Source organism: Juglans regia, chromosome 12 (assembly GCF_001411555.2).
Source record: "Juglans regia cultivar Chandler chromosome 12, Walnut 2.0, whole genome shotgun sequence".
NCBI lineage: Eukaryota > Viridiplantae > Streptophyta > Magnoliopsida > Fagales > Juglandaceae > Juglans > Juglans regia.
The window spans coordinates 25,882,927-25,904,151 of NC_049912.1; the positions used below are offsets into that span (position 1 = coordinate 25,882,927).

Below are 21,225 nucleotides of genomic sequence, written 5' to 3' on the forward strand. Positions count from 1 at the left end.
CATGCACGAAAAACAATTTTAAAATTTGCTATAATGATTTTTAAAAACTGCAGCGTTATTTACATGATATTTTTAACAACAGTATCAATTTGGTGCTTTTAAAAAGGTATAATTTTAATTTTTTTTTAGCAGCTTAGAGTACTTTTTATAAATTTACGGTACATATCTTCTTTCTTTAAAATTTTTTTAAAATGTTAAAACAAATTTCAAGCTTTCAAAATTAAACTAAGGACTAATTAATTCGATACTCAAGTATTGAGAATATCTCACTATTATTTATTATTTTATTATTATTTTTTACATACTTTTTATTATTATTCACTATTATTTAATATTCTATAATTATTTTTTCATTACTATTCACAGTGCTAGAAAGCACAGCAGAAAATATCTCAAGCACAGCTTACTGTTGCTCCACAAGTTTATCTATTTTAGCAAATCTCAAGCATCTTCTCTTAGTGGCAATGTGTTACGTAGTATAAATTAGAGTAACACTCAATATATCCACAACCTAAATACTATTTCAAAAGATAACAAAAAGAGAAAGAATATTGTATTTCAGATGATCAAAAAAATCAACTGAGGGAGGCTATATATAGCCCACTCCACACGACTGGCCTTGACATTTAAGGCCAGCCTTTAATCTGCTATTTAAATAGCAATAACGCATAGCTTAAAGTCATGTAAAACCATGCGTTACATTGCTTTGTAACGCATGTAAGGGAAGCGTCCGCCCAGGTGAGCGCTCCTCCATCCAACTCATAGAATACTTAAAAATATCTCAATATCTAAATAGAACCTAAAACAAGCACCAAAAGGTCCAAAAATACAAAATCATTTTTATATTTTAATTTTATAATGTACATGCATTTCAACTAACATCCCAATATTCAACCTGGGAAAAAAGAACCCCACCTTGATTACATGAACACATGTCAACAGAATGCATAACTAGGGTTATTTGTCGGCCTAACCAGCCATGTATGTGTCTTTCTCGAGGAAGACTATCAAAGTTGCTTGGTGGGCCTCCGGCCCACGAGAAGGAAGGATTGAGGATGTCTAAGCAGTCTTTTTATTTAAGAGTAATGTATAGAATATGTAAGTATTATAAAATTATTTTAAAAAATAATCTAATTTATTATTAAATTTTTTTTTTTATAGAAATTTCATATTTATTTTTTTAAAATAACTATACAATATTTATATACTCACTATTATAAATATTATTTCACTTTATTTAAAAAACAAAAATTAACACCACATCAAAACTCAACTGCTAGACTATCTGACGTCTGATTCTAGAAGATTATACGAAACGAATTTGAAAACAAATATTTTATAATTTTTTTGAAAAATGCTATTTGAAGATCTTGCACATCATCTATATGTTAAGATTAGATCGGTAAGATTCAAAATATAAAATTTATTTTTTAAATTAAATTTTGATACGTAGATGTTGTGTGATGTAAAAAATTTTAAATAGATTTATTTTGTTTATTTTATTAGGCATTTTTGTACGTATCTTTAAAAATAGAAGTAGATTAATAAAGAAAATGATAAAAAAACCGTTTTTTTGTTTAAAAATAAAAAACAAAACCTGTTTTAAAAATTGATAGAATTCAGTAGGTAAGGTATAACATGAAATTCCGTTAGTTTTGCAAGATTAGTTGCTAGTTATATATAGATATATATAGATAATTAGACTTAAATAATCAAGATGTGTTCTGTTATTTGAGAATTGACCAATTCAACTTTTCATTCTCCGTAAATCCCTTACGTTTCTCTGATTTTGTGGCTCTCCTCGCACTGTCTCCCAGAAGAATACACACCATTCACAAATAGCCCATCAAATTAAGGAAGAACAAAAAATGGGTAAATGGGAGAAAGTCCCCAAAAAGAAAAGAAAAAAAAAAAAGAAAGAAGAAGATTTCAACAAAATCTTCAGCGGCCAAGAAGGCCTTCCTTGGGCATCAAGATACCGGCTGAGTAATGGCCGTGGCTCAGCTTCTCCTTCGGCCATCTCTTTTCTTATTCATTTTCTTGGTCCTTTCTCCCACGACGCATTCTATAATCGAGTCTGAAGCTTTGCTTAAGCTCAAAAAATCATTTACAAAAGCCGATGCGCTAAGTTCTTGGGTGCCTGGCTCGTTGCCATGCAAAGAAGGGGCCTATTGGATCGGACTAATTTGTTACAATGGCATTGTGGCAGGACTTCGCCTTGAAGGAATGAACTTGTCGGGGAAAATAGATGTTGAAGCCTTACTTGAAATGCAGGCGCTTAGAAGTGTTAGCATTACAAATAATGCCTTCTCGGGTCCGATCCCCGAATTCAACCGGTTAGGTGCTTTGAAGGCCCTTTACTTGTCAGGGAATCAATTTTCGGGTGAAATTCCCTCGGATTACTTCGCAAAAATGGAGTCCTTGAAGAAAATTTATCTTTCTGACAACAAACTTACGGGCAAAATCCCTTCTTCACTAGCTCAACTTTCCAATCTAATGGAATTGCATCTTGAAAACAATCAGTTTGTAGGAGAAATTCCCTCTTTAGATCAACCGACATTGACATCAATCAACGTCTCAAACAACAGATTGGAAGGGGAAATCCCGGCTAGCAGCTTTTCTAGGTTTGATGCAAGTTCATTTGCCGGAAATGCTGGACTTTGTGGGGAAAAGTTGGGCAGGGAATGCCAAAAGGCAATTGATCAGCCGACCACTGGCAACGGGGACGGTTCAAAGAAGATGATTGCCGCGATCATGACATCAGTAGTGGCGTTTATTTCGATTGTTGCTGTGCTCGTTGTGAGGTTTAGGCGAAATAGAGAAGATTTCGATGCGCATGAAGATGTCGAGGAAGAAGCCGTTGAGGTGCACGTGTCTCAGTCTGTGCGAAATGGGAAAGAAGCGGATTCAATGCGAGAGGGGGGCAACAACACAAGCCGTAAAGGATCCATTAATTGCAAGGGCGTCGGGATGGGAGAATTGGTGGTGGTGAATGAAGAAAAGGGTGTCTTTGGGTTGTCGGATTTGATGAAGGCATCCGCAGAAGTGCTTGAAAATGGGGCATTGGTGTCTTCATACAAAGCCGTTATGGCTAATGGGGTGGCAGTGGTGGTGAAGAGGATGAAAGAAATGAACACACTTGGAAGAGATGTTTTTGATGCAGAGATGAGGCGGCTCGCCAACCAACGCCACCAGAATATCTTGACGCCTTTGGCTTACCATTACCGAAAAGACGAGAAGCTGTTGGTCTACGAGTACATTCCCGGACGGAGTTTACTTCATCTATTGCATGGTACGACTTGATAGAAAAACACCCTTGTGAACTCTGCACTTTTGACCCTATGCAGCTTACTAAGAACATCAGAAGGAAAAATGGAACATGAATTGTTCAAGTTTCCTCTGTCTGCTTGGGACCATGCATGCACGTAGAATGCGAAGTCTATATATGCATTTTTTGTGATTTAGGTTATTTTATCTTACGAGATTAATGAGTAATGAGTCCTGATAAGACTATTTTACTTCTTTAGGTGAGCGTGGACCGTCACCCACAGAACTTGATTGGCCTGCCCGTCTGAAGATTGTTAAAGGAATTGCTAAAGGGATGGGTTATCTTCACACCGAACTTGCATCCTCTGACATACCCCACGGCAATCTCAAATCCAGCAATGTTCTTCTCAGCCCTGACTATGACCCATTGATCTCCGAGTATGGATTTAGCCCATTGATCAACCCTGCAAATGCAGCGCAAGAATTGTTTGCATACAAGGCACCGGAGGCAGCTCATTCTGGACAACTATCTCCTGCATGTGACGTCTATTGTCTAGGGATTGTCATTCTTGAAATTCTTACTGGGAAATATCCTTCTCAATATCTAAGCAATACTAAGGGTGGCATTGATGTGGTCCAATGGGTAGCATCGGCCATTGCTGATGGGAGAGAATCTGAGGTGTTTGATCCAGAGATTGCAAGCTCTGCTAATTCAGTCGTTGAGATGAAGAAGCTTCTCTACATAGGTGCAGCTTGCACTGAAACGTACCCAGAGCGGCTGGACATGATGGAAGCTGTTAGAAGGATAGAGGAGATACAGGTGGAGGGAGGGCAAGGGGAGGCTAGGGCAATGCATGTCTTACCATCGCTTCGAGACGGCTATGCAGATTCAGTGCCACAAGCTCACGTATCAAGAAGTTCACATGAAGGCCCTGGCGGGTACTCTGGGAGGATGATTTCCTCGGACAGCATTAATGCAAGTCGGTCAGGGCATCATAGTGATCATAAGAATTTTTCCTTTGACTTCTCATCATCTGTGTAAAGAATTTTTTTTATTTTCTATTTTTGATCAGGCGAGGATATCCCCAAGTATTCGACTCTAAAAACGAATTAGTTGTTGGTATATCAATATCATAGAAGAAGTTCTTTTTTTCCTTTTGCGAAGAGAAATTAAGGTCGAATGAAAAATCATTAATGCATATGGACCCAATTTATGTATATTATGTAAATTTCAAACATTAATTTCTTTCTCAAACTTTTAAAATGTTTTTTTTTTCCTTGATCACGTTTCGGACGGTATTACATGTAAAAAAAAAAAAAAAAGTGTTTTTCTTGAATTAAAAAAAGCTACTAGAATCTCAAAATGTTTCCAAAAATTTTGCAACACAAAGATTAGCCTAGTAGCTACTGTCTTATTTGTTTTCGTAGATGCGATGAGATGAGTTGAAATTAAAATTAAAAGTTGAATAAAATATTATTATAATATATATATTTTTTATTTTAAAAAGTTGAATTTCTTATTTTATTTTGTAAAAGAATTTGATAAAGTTCTAATGATTAAATAAGATGAGATGAGTTGAGAGAAGTTGTAAAAACAAACGAGATCATGTCTAACAGAAAAAGCACCAAATTGAGGGAACATTAATCATCATCTCCGACACAAATTCTACTTATCTTTTGTTCAACTGTCTTTCGTTATCTCTAATTTTTCAATTCAACATTTCTCTATTTCATAGACTCTAATTGTACATATTAAGGTGTGATTAATGGAACACACACGACATGAATGAATAAATTATCAAATGAGCTATAGTTTATAGATGAATTAATTACTTTGATAATTTATTATATTGTAAATATAAACGATAATTTGATGGATTAAAGAATAGTCTTGTACCCTTCAATAGTAATTATTGTATATTATATTTATATATATATACACACACACACACACATGTATAAACTATGCATGCAAATGAATGTCGAATACTGGCAGTGGACAGGTTGATATCGTTGGATAAGAATTCAATCTACTTCAAGTGAAATGAATAGTATATATTTAGAAAGAATAGCTCCATATAGGGTTGAAAGCTGGCATCGAAGAGCTCGTAAGTCATCAAAATCTGGCCAACTGCTGAGCCTTTTACCGTCCATTATAACATGGAGATTATAGGGCCGAAGGTGCAATGCGAGAATGGAGAGTGTAGAGGAATCAGCTCAGCAGGTATGGTCTTCTATTAAATTCTGGGTGGCATGGGCTACGATCAAATTGAAGGATGTTAGCTCTATTAGTCGGCAAGATGGGGAGATCTTACGAGGCTTGAATTTGCCGATTGTTCCTGCAATAGAGTTGACTGTTAAAACAAATCAGTGGCGCCGTTCGGAGGAGGGCTGGGTTAAAGTCAATGTGGATGGTTGTTCTTTTGGAAATCAGGTGCAGGAGGGGTAATCTGAAATGCTAGAGGTGAACTGCTTAGTGCTTTTGCTGTATAAACTGGTTATCATTCTAATAATTATGCAGAGCTGATGGGACTAGTACATGGCCTTAGGCATATTAATTTGTTGGGTTGTCCGAGAGTTGAAATTGAAATTCATTTGTTTATAGAGAGGTTTGCTAATTTCGAGAGAGAAGGGGTGTGAGAGACAGCGCATCACTAGATCATTTTTGCTCCATCTTCAACTGGGCGGCTTGTATGTGGCCCATAACCCTCTCAAAGTAAGCTAACAGATTCGATGGACCAAACACTGGGCCGAGTTTAGGTACCAAAAATATCCGAACTATTAACAAATAGTTATTGCCGTGGACAAATGGACGCCAACTTCGTATCCTTCCAGGCCTCCTCCTCCTCCTCCCTTTTTTTTTAATGGTTTGTTCGGAGACTGCATCACAAGCTTAATGAACAAACCAGTCCTCATTAGACATAATGAAATCGATTTTTCGATAGAAAAGTGACGAGTTCAATTTTTCAATAGAAAAGTGACGAGAAACTCGTCCAATGAAGGAACAAACCAGTGATTCGTCAAGATGAAATCACCACCCCTTTACACCATTGTCATCACCCAATGAAGTCGAAACCAACTCATACCCAGATGAAATTGCCCCCCCTTGCGCCCAGATGAAATCACCCCCATACCCATATGAAATTAACCAACGCAATCCCCCTCACCCCACGGTTCCAGTTCAAGCAACCGAGCCCCACTATTGTTTAAATTAATTGCCCAAACTCCACATGTCAAACCCACTATTGTTTTGCAAAACCCCAACTCCACGTTTCAAACCCACTATCAGGCTCCAAAGACATAAATTAAAATGAAGAAAAGTGATCAAAATAATACGAAAGAGGAATAAAAATAAAAAATAAAAAAAAACTTGAGAAAAACAATGGAATAATGGAGCTGTGCTTTGCGTCAATGGTGGCCTAGGAGGTTGTAGAAACCTTGAGGACAGCTTGAGGAAAATAGTGAAAATCTGTTGGGGCACGCGCAGAGGCCAAAACTATATTCCAGTTTCAATGTTTTTTGCCTTTTTGAGCTACTGCCTCCAGTGTTTTGTTTGACAAAATTATGGTGTCATATTCATTGTCTATAGGTTTAAGTCCCTCCCACAGAGTAGAGAGATCACTATCAGACATTCTTACAAGCTACACTAACCCCTTGGAAAGACAGAGCTCTATGTCAAGGTAGAGAGACAAAAACCTTACTGCAGCGAGAAGGACCCAGTTTCAATGTTTTGGTTTAGGTTGTAGAAGAAATGGGGTAATGCAATCAATTCAAGCCTAAAAATAGGACAATTTGGTCATTTCATATATGGGTCTGCAATACAATCCTCTAAGGAGGATTGTATATAGGAAACAAACGAGGCTAAACAATACAATACCAACCCAATCGCAATAAAGACTGCAAACTAAATGAATAAATAAATAAAATTATCCATACAAGATATCTCTATTTTTAAGCACTATTTCATCCATGAACTATGCGACATATATGAAATGATTATATTTTATTCCTTGTTTACCAATCATTTCATAATATATCAAGATACTACAATTTAAAAGGTGATAAATTAGATTTTTCATCTACTAAGAGAATTAGAATTGATTTAGCTTATATCCTAATGCAAAGTTTGTAGTCAAATATGCCACTTTTAATTACCCATTCAAAAGTTGAACCCCACATTGAATTAGCCATCTTAATAATTTTTTAATTATTTTTTCTACTTTTAAACTCATATTCTATTAAAAACATATCAAAATATATTAATTTTTTTAATCTTTATTTTCATAATTTCCAATAAGTTATATATCTAAAATATATAAAATATGTCCAGCAACCTAAATTAACTTTATTCTCAAATATAAAGGATCAAAATATGTAGAAAATTAGCTTCATGTTATATCCAACAACCTAAAAAATTAAAATATATAAAAACCTAGAAATTATGAGAAAAGGTATAGTGAAACTGATATTGTTTGGAGAGAGAGAATAATATAAACTACTTTAGCTCATAAATAAGATAACTTATTTAAAATGCCTTTTACATCTGGGTCAAATTTTAGATGGTACGGAAAAATAGATATTATGAGAATACGTAAATATCCAGTTTAAATTAAATATTCTTATAATTATTATTTGTTTAATACGGATGATGTGAAATGCTTCTTTATTATAAAAATATCGTATTGTTAGAATTATTTTCAGATTCTGAGAATATTTAACAATTAGTAAATTTTTACCGCAATTGATTAAACAAGTGTGACAGATCCAAAACAGAATCTAGACAGACAGAGTGGCAGCCAATCACAACTAAAGTCTAATTGTCAACACCAAGTCCTTAATTTCTCGTAATTTCTTACGTATGCAATTTGTACTCCAAAAATTAGGGCTTTGGTAACTAAAACAAAATATAAAATTTTCATCTCATCTCATTTTATCATTACACATTTTTTAAATCTTTATACAAAATATAATAAATAATTTAACTTTTTCAAATCCTAATACACATTTTTCAAATCTCAAAATAATAATAATATTAAAACATAATATTTTAAACTTCAAAATAAAACACACAATTTTCATCTCACCCGCCAAACCTACCTTTAGTGTCAAGACAAACCCGGAAATAAAATAATTTTAATAAAAAAAAAAAAAAGAGAGAATGCAAAAAGAGCGCAGCCATTCATACATACATACATGCATGTCCAGAGCTCCACCACCATCGCCGCCATCAGCAGCACCACCACCACCATAGCCGTTATCTCCAAAACTCTCTCTGTAGCTCCATATATTTCTTACCAATTACTATCCTAGTCCAAATAGTTCCACCACCAGCTAGCTTTTACCAGATTTATACGTTTGAAGATAAGATTTTTTTTTTCTTGGAATGGAGCCGCCGCCGGAGGATTGCAGAATACCGTTAGATGCGGCGGAGAAGATAATTCTAGTGTGGGACTCGACGGCTTGCGAAGAAGCGAGAGATAGAATGATCTTCGAGTCCGATCGCCAGGAGGTCGATCGGTACTTACAGGCCGTCGATGAAATCCAACGCTCGTTGTCTTCTACCTCCCTCGATAGTCAGAGCGGCAACAAGGTCAACGCCACCATCAAGATCGCCATGGCTCGCCTCGAGGAAGAGTTCCGCAACATCCTCTTCACCTACACCTCTCCCTTCGAGACCGACTCGTTCACCAGCATCACCAGCGATCCCAGTTCCTCTGTTCACTCTTCTTCTTCTTCTTCTTCTTTTAATTCTGCTACTCCTCGTACTCCTTCTGCTGAACTCGGAGACTTTGTCGACGACCATTTCGGAGGAGGGGATCTCGCGGACGCCAGCAGAAGATCGAGCTACAGATCCAGCAGTAGCATCCGCGAGATCGATCTGGTACCTTCAGATGCGATCTTCGACCTCCGAAGCATCGCCGACAGGATGATCTCCGCCGGTTACCTCCGCGAGTGCATTCAAGTCTACGGCAGCGTCCGAAAACCGGCAATCGACGCGAGTTTTCGGAGGCTAGGGATCGAAAAACTGAGTATCGGCGATATTCAGAGGTTGGAGTGGGAGCAGCTGGAGACGAAGATACGGCGGTGGATACGGGCCGCAAAAACCTGCGTCAGAGTTTTGTTTGCAAGCGAGAAGAAGCTCTGTGAACAGATATTCGAAGAAATGGGAACATCCGTGGACGACGAGTGTTTCTTGGAGACGGTTAAGGGCCCGGCGTTCCAGTTATTCAATTTTGCCGACGAGATTAGTAGAAGCCGGAGATCCCCCGAGAAGTTGTTCAAAACCCTTGACCTCCACGACGAGCTGATGAATTTGATACCGGATATCGACATCGTGTTCGAATCGAAATCATCCGAGTCGATTCGGACTCAGGCGGCGGAGATTTTATCTCGGCTTGCGGAGGCAGCAAGGGGAATCTTATCGGAGTTCGAGAACGCGGTACTTCGGGAGCCATCGAGGGTTCCGGTGCCGGGAGGGACGATTCACCCGCTGACGAGGTACGTCATGAATTATATAAGCTTGATTCCGGATTACGAGCAGACTATGAATAACCTCGTCGTGTCAAAACCGTCTACGGGGTCAAGGTATTCGGGTGATCCGACGACTCCGGATATGGAGTTTGCGGAGCTAGAGGGAAGGACTCCTTTGGCGCTTCATTTGATTTGGGTGATTGTGATTTTGCAATTCAATCTGGAGGGCAAGTCGAAGCATTACAAGGAAGCACCCTTAGCGCATTTGTTTATGATGAACAACGTGCATTACATTGTCCAGAAAGTGAAAGGGTTGCCGGAGCTGAGAGAAATGATCGGAGACGACTATCTGAAGAAGCTATCCGGAAAGTTGAGGCAGGCTGCGACTAGTTACGAGAGGGCGAGCTGGATGGGGGTGTTGCACTGTTTGAGAGATGAGGGATTGCATGTGAGTGGGAGCTTTTCGTCTGGCGTTTCCAAGACTGCTTTGCGAGAGAGGTTCAAGCAGTTCAACACCATGTTTGAGGAGGTTCACAGGACTCAAGCAGCGTGGTTGGTGCCCGATACTCAGCTCAGGGAGGAGCTGCGAATATCCATATCTGAGAAGTTAATCCCAGCTTATAGATCGTTTCTTGGTCGGTTCAGGAGCCATCTGGAGAGCGGAAGGCACCCGGAGAATTGCATCAAGTACTCTGCAGAGGATTTGGAGACTGCTGTCTTGGATTTCTTCGAAGGATACCCTGTTTCCCAGAACATGATGAGAAGGAGATCTCATTGATGGAGTGAGGTTGAGAGTTAGCAACCTAGTACAGATTCTTTTATTTTATTGCTTTTTGTGGAGTGGCTGGGTGATGTTGTGGCTGGTCAATCTGGGATTTCCTGAGCTTTCTGTTTCGCTTGAATTTCATCATTCAATGTTCTCTCTGTTGGGTGAGATCACCTTGTCTGTGAAGAGCTCTCCGGAACAAGCCAAGTTCCTCGGCCCGAATGCTTTCTACACTGTAAGCATTCGATTTGTTCTCCTAGCTTAGCACATTCTATATTTCGTTTCTTTTGTTCATACTGGAATTTGTTGCATGTGTGTTTTAATTCAGTTTTTAATGTCCACAAGCAGTTCCCTTTTGTAGCTTCAGATGCATTCAAGTATCATGTTGCATTTCTGGCTGTGATCATATGGGAAATGGAATCAGTTTCCTGTTCAGACTTCTTGTGACTTCTATACCATGTAATTAATGTTTCCAGCTCTGATTGAGTTAAGTATGATTAGACAAAGCGTCCACAATTTGATGGAAAACTAATGGAGAATTGCTCAAGATATTTGGTAGCTAAAAAACTTGCATATATTAGTTTCAGATTGTTAGAAGTCCATGTAATATTGCTGGCAATCCAGGCTGCACCCTCTGTAGGTAGTATGGAATTTCCTGAAGCTCAGATCACGTAGTCAAGAATATCCTGGCAAAATAAGTTTCCTTCTTTATTGATCAAATGTCGAGGGTGTTAAGGTTGGTTGATTCACTAACAGTGAGAATTTTGTTGTAGCTTAGAGCCTCAAACTTCTGTTTGTGTTTGGGTCTTAAAAGAAAAGAAAAGAAAAGAAAAGAAAAATAAACCATTGATCAGGAAAATAATTGCCATGTTTTGCAGTCTTGCATTAAAGAATATTTGAAAGGAAAAAAATATCTACTTGCATCTGATGCGTGATCCCTACCCAAACATATGAATCATCGAGTGTCGTAATTTCACATAAGAAGCCTTTTCAGCCAAATCAAGATTACGGGCACTTCGCACTTTGCAAGGACAAAGACGACGTGGAGTTTAGTAATCAAGGAGGATAGAAAGTGGAGTTGTAGTTGTAGTTCAAGTAAACCAAGAAGGAGAAACGACATGCAAATCAGGTCGTTGAAGCTACTCGAGCCCTTAGCTTCGCATGAAAAAGCTATCAATTTCATATAATCATATTAAAGGATCAGGAGCACGAGAACCCACTTAAATTTATATTCTCATCTCTTACACCAATAACTGAGCAATTCAATAAATAATTTGACAGGGGCGGAGAGACAACACCAACGAATAAATTTTCAGAAATAACAAATGAAAAGCCAAGTCAAGTGAGAGTCGTAACCTGGAATTGGGAATGTTTTGTGCCTTCATCCCTACTTGAGAATACATGCTAGTGGGAATTTGGTATTACAACAAGGACACCAGATTTGCAACTGGATTTAAATTTTATTTGATCTTGTCTTCTTCAGAATCACCGTTTGATACTCCATTGCTGCCTTGCACTGGTCTTGCTTCAGGTGCCTTCGAACATCCTTAGAAGGCATTGGGACGGGTCTTATGAGGTTTAGTGTTGTGTCGACCTTGTCAAACTCTTCGCTTGCATCTTCAAAGTAAGTATATATGTCATGCCAAATGTGGTAATGAGTTCCTTAGCTAAGAGACGCAGTTTGGAAATAGGCAAAAAAAAAAATCTTTTTCTTTGGCTTTACCGTGTTGAGTTCCGAGAGGGCGCCCAAAGAGCACAAATAACACATCGGAGAAAGAATGACAGGACTTGCCAAAACGCTGGGATGATCCATGCAGTTTGCCACTTCTCATTGTATACATCTGCAGATTTGAAATAAAGCTGCAAAGTACCAAGTTGGGTGAAATATTTTATCAATGACCTTGTATGAAGCTGAAAGTTCAAAGATGGATCAGGTAAGATGTGACTCCATTATCCGGACAAGGATAACACAGTGCAAGGATAAAAGAAACAAAATACTAAATTGAAACAAATCCAATCCATCTTGTTCAGGCATTCTAAATCCAACCTGTCCTAAAATTACGAGTACTTTTAAAAAACTTTGCTTACTTTTACTATGCATCCTATAAACTTTAATTAGCTTGAATCCATCTGCGCACCTAGTTACCATATAATAAAGGAATTGATAAGCTTTGAGGTTACTGTTTGTCCTTCCAAGGGTTTTTAATGAAACCTCTATGATATCTTCACATTCCCTAATTTCTATAGAGGCAGTTATAGATTCAACTAGCAGTTTTTTTTATAAGTTGAGCAGGTCATTCAGCAGACTTTCTTGAACACGTCAGTAGTTCATATTCTTTTCCTTTTCTTCTTAAACATATGGAAGTTCCAGTGTGTGTGCATTACCTCATAGCATATCCAACCCACTGAGACAATAACGGCTACTGCCAAAGCATTTGTAAACTTCTGGAATACGTCCAGTTTAATCATCATCCTTCTAGCCTGTCATTACATATTAGAACACATAAGAAGATGAGGTAGCAATACTTAATACAGCATTAATGGAGCTAAGGTCTGAGCAACCACCAAATTACAAAGTACAAGACACAAAGTAAAATGGGTCAGACTTTAATAGTAAAAAACTAATGTGAATGGCCAGGTGTAAGACGATTACAATCTGAGAGAGAAATCATGAAAATTCAAGATGAAAACCTTCTGTTTGTTCTCTAGTTGCATGGTTTGGAGCAAAATTATCATCAAAGCAGAAAATTCATAAAAAAGTTGCCCTGTATATCATTTGAAGGATTATGGAAATCTAATAGGTTTTGACACGGTTTCCAGGGCTTAATATTCCTCGAGTACCCATGATTGTAACAGTTTCCTTGGGAGCAATCTTTCTTTCCTTCTTTTCACAAGTGATCAAAGATTCCTTAATCCCATAAATCCTGCTTTCATTTGTATAGATATGTAAACTTTCAACTAGATTTTATTCTCAATTTGAAACCAATATGGAAAGCCATGTGATTCCATCTTCTGTAAGTCTAAACTACATGCTATGAAGTTAAACTATGAATTGGGGGGAAAAGAGCCATATGATCTTCAAAGAAAGAAATACTAATATGAAATAATAGCAGATCCAAACTAACTACCTGAAGCTTATTTAATGTTGCAGAGAGGGAAGTAAATATCCAAAGAATGAAAAAAGCATCCAAGACTGCCACAGGAAGAACCAAAAAGAGTCTTGCCTTTCCTGAATGGTCACTTACTGTACCAACATTTTCTACCAATTCAAGTACTTCAGATGCCACAAAGAAGGTCACCCCAAGCATGACCACCTTTGATGTAAGCCCAACAAGAGTAGGTCTCACAACACCATAGCCCATTGCAACCATTAAAATGATCACACAGGCTACTGTACGTTTAACAGCCCCAAAAGTGACCGCCCACGTGGTTATCCCAGTTGGCCTGATTCCAGTCTCTTTGAATTCAGCATACTCAAAATACCATATAGTCATCTCAAACATGCCCAGTGTTATTACTAGTGTTAGATAGTTCTGCAGTTGAAGAGCTTCTCTCCAATATCTTGCATACTGAGAGAACTAAAAGATCCCAAGTATTGCAAAAGCAAAGGACATGAACCTATAAAAACTCATAAGTGGAGCCATTCTACCAGGTAAGTAACCAGCAGGATTTTTCCATATTGTTTTTCCCTCAACCAAAATTTTCAGCTTTAGATCACAATGAATGAAATACATGTTGTACATCCCAGTTTTAGTTATCTGTATTGACTTTGATGGTGATCTTGCAGCTAGTTCATCAACATTGAATGAGACATTAAACACGTGGGGCCAGCCCGGATTCTCTGTAGATGGGTGGTGAATGATTTCTCCTTCCAAACATACACCTAATTTAGCAAGATCTGCCGTGCAACAGACTGCTCTTTGACCCCCATAGGCTGAACCCCCAATGATGTGTCTATCTTCCACCTCAAAAACAATAGCATGGACCAAACCCGTGCTGAAGTTAGCAAATGCCTTGTCTCTCCGAAACGTAACCTTTTCAAGACTGATTTTATATTACCACATAATGTCAGGCGACGGAACAAATAATTTTAAAATGGAAACAACAGAGCATGAGAGAGAAAAATGTAAAACTAAGTAGCGGTACACCAACTTTCAGTACAATCAATAAGAAATGCTGGCGAAAGTTAAAAAACTATTCTGTTTCTTTCAATAGATTTCCACTGGTCCACTATTGAGCTCATTTAGAAAGAAAGTAGATTTTGGAAAATGCTTCTTAGACATTTTTGGATTGTACTAATGTGCTACTGAGATTTAAATCTCCATTATCAGAATTGGTTGACACTGAGGCCCTCCCAAGGGCTAAAAAGTACAGAGACTTCTCATTTACCATACCATATCTCTCATCTGGTCACAGTACACATTCTTTTATCCAAGGATACAGCCCATGTCTGGAACGAAATGGAGGGTGGGAAGAAGGAGATAAGGGCCCTGATACTAATTTGACTTTCGTAAGATTATATAATTTTCCACCTTTTCTTCATCTTTAAACGCGTACATCGGTAACTATTGTTGTCAGCCGATGATCTTCTACCAAAATTTCATTTCGCACCAGACTCGCTCAATGTTCGTATCTAAGGGTGCAATTACGCGTTTCACACCAAATCTTGACAGATTATACTTAAGTAATCAAATAATCCCCAAAAAATAAGTAATGTAAGCAAATTAAGTGAGTTTGATCTTTGAAAAAACCAAGGCTCGGCAAATTAATGAACTTAGTTATTTACCGTACGTAAGAGTCGCCATTGGCGGAGGTAGAGGTGTAGCTGGGAGTAGGGAGAGAAGAGCAGATTCCGTCGCTGCCAGCATGGACGACAAAGGCGTTGCCTTCGGCGGCGAATCTCTCTCCGGCGTAATCATGAACCGAAGCTTCGATTCCAATGTAAACAGAGCACAGGCACAGCAGAGCGAGAGCCGTGCGGGTACCGGAGAGCTGCGTCATTGGAGCGAAGCTTCTGGAGCCACAGAGAGAGTGACTGAGTGAGGGAACGAAAGTCAGAACGTCAGTCTCAAATCTCAATGTCTCAGGTAGAACGTCTGTTCTACGTGAGCTATAAAGCTTCTGTTTTTCTTTCTTTCTGTCGTTTTTATAGGTTTTGTTTCGCTTACTACAGGTGACGCCTAGTTTTTGAGAATCCATCCATTTGGGATTTTTATTCTTCTATACATCAATATATGTGTATTTAAATTAAAAATAAATAAATAAATAACATGTTGGTATATTAATATGACATAAGAGAAGATAAATAAAATTTTTCTTAATTTGTTTTAATAGTACTTCAGGTTTAGTAAAGAGAAAATGTTATGTTAACTGGTTTTGGCTCTTATTACATTTTTTTTAATATTAAAAAATAAAAATAAATTGTAATAGCTATCCGTCGTAAGATCCTTGCAAGAGTTTTAAGAAGAAAGAAAAATTTTAAACATAAGCCTCATACTCCTATACACTATTTAAAAATACGTTCAATAAAAAGATGCAAAGTACAAACTCAAACTGATTGTGGAAGATCCCGATTCACATTATACGTTAATAGCATTGAACTAGTTTAAGAACGTAGATTCTGCACAAATATTGCCTTGAATGGTACAAACTCAAACTGATATGGAGATTCTACGTTGAGCATGTTGAACTACCTCAGGAAGGTAAATATGTGGAAATATGACAAGAAACATAAATCTTCCTTGAGTTTAGGTAATATTAGTTGTTTTTTTTTAATCTAAATCATCTTTTGCATTTACTCTATTTTTGCATTTTGAAGAAATATTTTGTTTTTAAATTTTGAAAGTAATTCTAATATGGATTTATGTATTTCATTTTTATGAAATAATTATATAGAATTTTTCATTTTTTGAAAAAACTCGAATTTTTCATTTTTCATAATTTCGAATTTTGAAATTATTTAAGCATGACTTGTTGGGTTCATTAAATGATTTCAAATTTTATCAATAGACTATATTTTTGGAGTTTATTTTTGTTTTGTATATTTCTTAGTCTCAATCCGTAGTTCCTGTTGGCTAACTGACGCCCGGACATAATTATAATTAAATAAGTAACTAAACAAGAATTCTATAAAAAAAAAATGAAAAATTCTTCTCATCAACTACTATTTACTACCCCACATCTCACATCTTATAAAAAATACCCCCACACCCAATAAAAAAGTTATAGGTATAAAGTGTGAGAGTGAATAGTAACTAATAAGTAGATTTCTTCAAAACAAATCTAGTCAAAATCGAGATTAGAATCACTCATAAAACTTGAAAAGGAAAGATTTCTTAAAATGACACAATTAAACAAAAATATACATAGAAGCTAGACCCAGATCCCCCAAATCACTGTGGGTTTGCATAACTATCCCAACCATTTTATTACAAGAAATGTTTCATTCATAAAAGAAGTTTATAAAGGAAAATTCACAATATGACATAACTTAATGTTATATTAGATTATAAATTCTTTTTATTATAGTGTATATATGACATGTCACATCAAACCACTTTAATTTATGAATTTACTTTTATAATATTTTTTTTTACAGATCTTACACTTCTATTTCATTGTTATTTGAACATAATTCTCCTCTAAATTAGGTTAGTTTAAGTTTTTGTCAAACCCTCTATAAATTATAAAATATAAGATATGTCTGTTAAGCACGTGACAAACATCTACCTTTTCTTTTATATGTTTTAACTTAAAAAAATTATATCCATAAGCCTCACACACCACACACTATACATCACCTTTTTTTCTTTTTCTTTTTTAATTTTTTTTCTCTTATCAAATGTGTTGTATATGAATGATGAGTAAAATAATTCAATTATTTTAAGAAGAATAAAACTAAAAAAAATATAAAAAAATTTGAAAAAAATAAAAGAAATTGTGGTGTGGGTATGTGGTATGTGTGGCTTATGAATAGCAAAGCTCTTTAACTTAAGATTTTGACATATTCTTTTATTAAAAAAATATATGCAAAAATTTTGACATAATTCTTTTAAATGAATTGGAAAAAATTTCTTCAACTAAATTTGAAGGAAAATTCTATTCATATTATTTTAGGAGAATTAGATATGTTTAATATTTCAGTGACTTCACTTATAATGCAATAACTTCTCTAAATAAAAGTAATACCCATTTCAAGTCAGACGAGGGGTTAATACCGAATGAAAAGGTCTTAAATTGCCTACCAATATCAATCCATCTTCAAAAGGCTTTTAAGAGGGAAATTTCGGCATTTCCCCACTAAACAAATAAAGAATTGGCAGCATCGGATTCATGGAAAAGCAGTAACTTCCAACGTCATTTTTAGATTTGAATTTATAAATTATAAGAGGAAGTAATGGTTTATGAACTTCAAACCTCCATTAAAATCATCAATCTTCTGCATCAAAGAAGTAGTTGTATTCATTCAAACAAATATTACAAAGATTTTGGCCCTCTTAACACCTATCAATATCCAACAGCCAACACAGAGAGAGAGAGAGAGAGAGAAGCCGCTGTAATATTTGCGGACAGACGTGAAAGAACTCCATGAAGTAGCAAACGTCATTAATCCAGGTCAAGGAATTCCATTCTTTTCCTCATGGACCCTTTAAGATCTGTAGCTTCCCTTTCTGCTTTCTGTGCCTGAAAAGTTTTAATGCAGTTCAGAGAGAGACAGAGAGAGAGAGAGTGGGAGTCCAATGAAGAAAAAAAATACAGGGCAAAGCACGACCTGCCTCAAAACACTTAGTGTTAGTAAATTAGATAGCATTATAAATCTACGAGTTGTGTTATACAGAAGCCACACACTCTGCACACCACTTAAAAAATATGTGATTTTACTCTTTTATCCTCATGTTTCATATTTCATATTTCACGAAACATGAGGGTAAAAGAATATATTCACATATTTTTGAATAGTGTGCAGGAGTGTGAGACTTATGTATAAAATTTTTCTAAACGTAGATATGCTGCTGTGTGGTCCACAATTCTAAGTAAAGAAAGAACCTCTTTGAGAAGAATCGTTGAGCTAATTACCTCATGTCTGTGGCACATCCAGAAGCTTAGAAAAATATAGTGATACAATAACAAAAGACACTCATCTATTAAAAAAAAAAAGGCACTCATCTCAACAAATACACGCTATCTGCATTATGAACTGCACTTCACAGTTGCACTGGCAGCTATGGCAGATATAATGACAATTCACAATGGTGCCTGCTCAGCATACCAATGCCCCGATACACTAGTAGAAATTATCACAGGGAAATGCTTACCCTTTTAATTTCTGCTTCTGAAACACGAGTCATGTGTGGGGGAAGTTCCTCTCTCTCCAAGTCCTAAAAAAATCAAGTGCAGATCTTAATAAAACACAAGGGTGCTCATTTCACTCAACAGATATGAAAGGTATCTAATAGTCCGCCATACCAACTCCCCAATTAAAACAACATTCTCTCCACGGATTATATATAGGCCCAAAGTAATGTCACAATAAAGATCACCAACGATAACTCTCTCACACGCTTCCTCAAGTACGGCGTTGGCTGAAATATGAGAAATATAACATTTTCGGTCATTAAAAATAATATAGCATGTGAAACATGGAACAATAAGAACGGAAAAATTAGTACCAAATTGATCAAAAGAACGAAGAATCCCCAAGAACTTTCGACCATCTCGCAGCAGTACAAGAAGTTTCTCTGTAGCATTAATAACAATGAAGACCAAAGAAAGGAAAATAAAAGTGCTACATTCTGAATTTATAAGCCTTTTTGAGTTACAACCCATGCAACCATGTGCTTCAGAGTCATATTGTGATAATACTTCAGAGCCCCACATAAGAAAACCAAGATGTTAAAGTAGACCCATTCAATCAATCTCTCACTAATGCATCAAGCAAATATTTTTTGTACGAAGTATTCATATTTTCTAAAAGATGAAGTATCCCAAGCTAGAAACCAATAGTATATATTCTAAACATAAGGCCCAGAAACATGATCCTTGAGACTCAGAGCACCAAGTAAGCGTAATAATAATTTTTCCCTGCTTGTGAAGAGAAACAGGTAAGAGAGGGAATTCAGAGGGGCTAAGCTTCACGTTGCATGTGCAATGAACTGGAAAGAGTTTAAAAGAATAGGAAAAAAATGACCTATGTACGGAAATGGAAAGAAATAAACAGAAAGTCTTAATGCCACGCTCATGTTACTACATAAACAATAAATTAGGAAAAAGAAATCCAGATGATTCTTTGCAGAGCACAACAAAATTACAAGAAAACATTGTCACATTGAAACAACTACTACTCTAATCCCTTTCTCGGTTATATCCATAAGATCACATCATGAAGTGTTGCCGCATCTCAAAATTCATAACCAAGAAAAATATTTGTCCAAAATTTAAACTACCAACGTCCAAGAAAAAAAATAAAGCACATCAGCAATTCGGAAGCGTTTAAATGTTAATGTAAGCCACAGAGAGAGAGAGAGAGAGAGAGAGAGAGAGAGTACTGTCAAGATAGCTGGCGAGAGAGGTCGAGAGGTAGACGTCTTCCGGCCCTGCCCAAGACATTGATGACCTCAAAATTAAGCTTTTTCGGTATCTTAAAAACCACCGAAAAAATCTTTATAAACCAAACCAATAATGGCATTTGCAGCTCAGATTTCTCTATGATATGCCACCCGACCTCCGAGAAGCCTAACTCCAACAAAAATATTCGAAAAGAACAAAACCCAAAGATTTTCAGATCCAAATCCCTAGAAATCAAGATACCAAAGAAGTGGTGGGGGGGCGGGGGGGTTGATATTTCTCTTCCGGATTGATGGGTCTAGGCGGGGCTGTAAAATGCGCTGAGATCCAATCGCACCGGAAGAGATTCAGGAGGGGATTGACGGGAATTGGAACGAAAATAGAGAGAAAACGTGGAATATCTCCTCCTCCTCCTCCTCCTCCTCCTCTGGGGTCGACTTTGATTTTGATTAGGGTTAGGAAGAGTAGCAGGTGATGGTGGGAGAAGCTGGAGAAAGACAAGCTGTGTAGTTGAAGTACTTTAGGTTCGTGATCTCTGTTTAATTTTCATGGGAATGGCACTAAACGGCTTGTAGGATTCCCTTTCCCCTCAACTATCTATATTTTTTTTAAAGCGATATTATTTTTTTATCTTATATTTTTAATCATACCAATGTGGTAATTTTACGAATTAAAACTAAAAAAATCACTTCAAATATAACAAGTCAATCGTTATTAAAAATACATTTATATTCTATGTCAACCATTATTAATATATATGAAGTAAAAAAAAACCATTATTAATATCTATCAATTAACTAGAAAAAAGAAAATAAATAGCACCAAATTGGTTATTATTTTTTAAAGCTTTTGTGGGAATCGCAACCAAAATTAGATTGAAAGTTTTGAAATTGTTGTAAGGTTATAAAGATTGAGAAGTGTTACAGAGACACTGATCACACAAAATTAATCATTTTGTAACTAAATAAACTATTTTATGGTTTAAGGGAGTTTTAGAACCCTCAACCATTGATATCTTTTTCCCTTTCTAGCCATACAACTTTGAGTCTTTGACATTGAAAGCCACATTGCATCACGTACATTTTGTGTTTATCATATTCTTTCGTGCCACTAGGCATGAATATCTGGGAACCCACCTAATGCAGAGATCATCGAAA

At 36.6% G+C, this 21,225-nt stretch overlaps 3 protein-coding genes and 1 pseudogene across 4 annotated transcripts; 2 read left to right on the forward strand and 2 right to left on the reverse strand.

Annotated features, from left to right (window-relative positions):
• The first annotated feature begins 1,850 nt into the window (after positions 1-1,850).
• On the forward strand, positions 1,851-4,531 carry LOC109004962 (pollen receptor-like kinase 3). The gene is made up of 2 exons (XM_018983672.2): positions 1,851-3,292; positions 3,528-4,531. The coding sequence occupies exons 1-2, from the start codon at positions 1,990-1,992 to the stop codon at positions 4,307-4,309; spliced, it is 2,085 nt and encodes a 694-aa protein (XP_018839217.2). The 5' UTR covers positions 1,851-1,989; the 3' UTR covers positions 4,310-4,531.
• A 3,895-nt stretch (positions 4,532-8,426) lies between these two features.
• Positions 8,427-11,004, forward strand: LOC109004960 (exocyst complex component EXO70A1-like). The gene is made up of 2 exons (XM_018983670.2): positions 8,427-10,739; positions 10,853-11,004. Exon 1 carries the CDS (start codon positions 8,651-8,653, stop codon positions 10,514-10,516), a length of 1,866 nt encoding a protein of 621 aa, XP_018839215.1. The 5' UTR covers positions 8,427-8,650; the 3' UTR covers positions 10,517-10,739; positions 10,853-11,004.
• Positions 11,005-11,673: 669 nt separating this feature from the next.
• On the reverse strand, positions 11,674-15,571 carry LOC109004961 (annotated as a pseudogene).
• A 2,330-nt stretch (positions 15,572-17,901) lies between these two features.
• LOC109004959 (sm-like protein LSM1B) lies at positions 17,902-20,631 on the reverse strand. 2 transcript variants are annotated; one of them, XM_018983667.2, is made up of 5 exons: positions 20,050-20,631; positions 19,174-19,242; positions 18,971-19,086; positions 18,820-18,882; positions 17,902-18,187 (listed from the first exon to the last, which is right to left on the reverse strand). In XM_018983667.2, the coding sequence occupies exons 1-5, from the start codon at positions 20,108-20,110 to the stop codon at positions 18,110-18,112; spliced, it is 387 nt and encodes a 128-aa protein (XP_018839212.1). In that variant the 5' UTR covers positions 20,111-20,631; the 3' UTR covers positions 17,902-18,109. The 2 variants fall into 2 exon arrangements, with proteins under 2 accessions (XP_018839212.1, XP_035539104.1); XM_035683211.1 differs by lacking the exon at positions 19,174-19,242.
• Between the last annotated feature and the right edge of the window lie 594 nt (positions 20,632-21,225).

Bases quoted from the DNA above. Each gene is read 5' to 3' on its own strand.
- LOC109004962 (XM_018983672.2), top strand. From the start codon at position 1,990: ATGGCCGTGGCTCAGCTTCTCCTTCGGCCATCTCTTTTCTTATTCATT. The intron at 3,293-3,527 runs GTACGACTTGAT...TTACTTCTTTAG, and splicing joins TTTACTTCATCTATTGCATG to GTGAGCGTGGACCGTCACCC.
- LOC109004960 (XM_018983670.2), top strand. From the start codon at position 8,651: ATGGAGCCGCCGCCGGAGGATTGCAGAATACCGTTAGATGCGGCGGAG.
- LOC109004959 (XM_018983667.2), bottom strand. From the start codon at position 20,110: ATGTCTTGGGCAGGGCCGGAAGACGTCTACCTCTCGACCTCTCTCGCC. The intron at 19,243-20,049 runs GTACTCTCTCTC...TTAATGCTACAG, and splicing joins TCTCGCCAGCTATCTTGACA to AGAAACTTCTTGTACTGCTG. The intron at 18,188-18,819 runs GTAAGCATTTCC...AAAACTTTTCAG, and splicing joins CAGAAGCAGAAATTAAAAGG to GCACAGAAAGCAGAAAGGGA.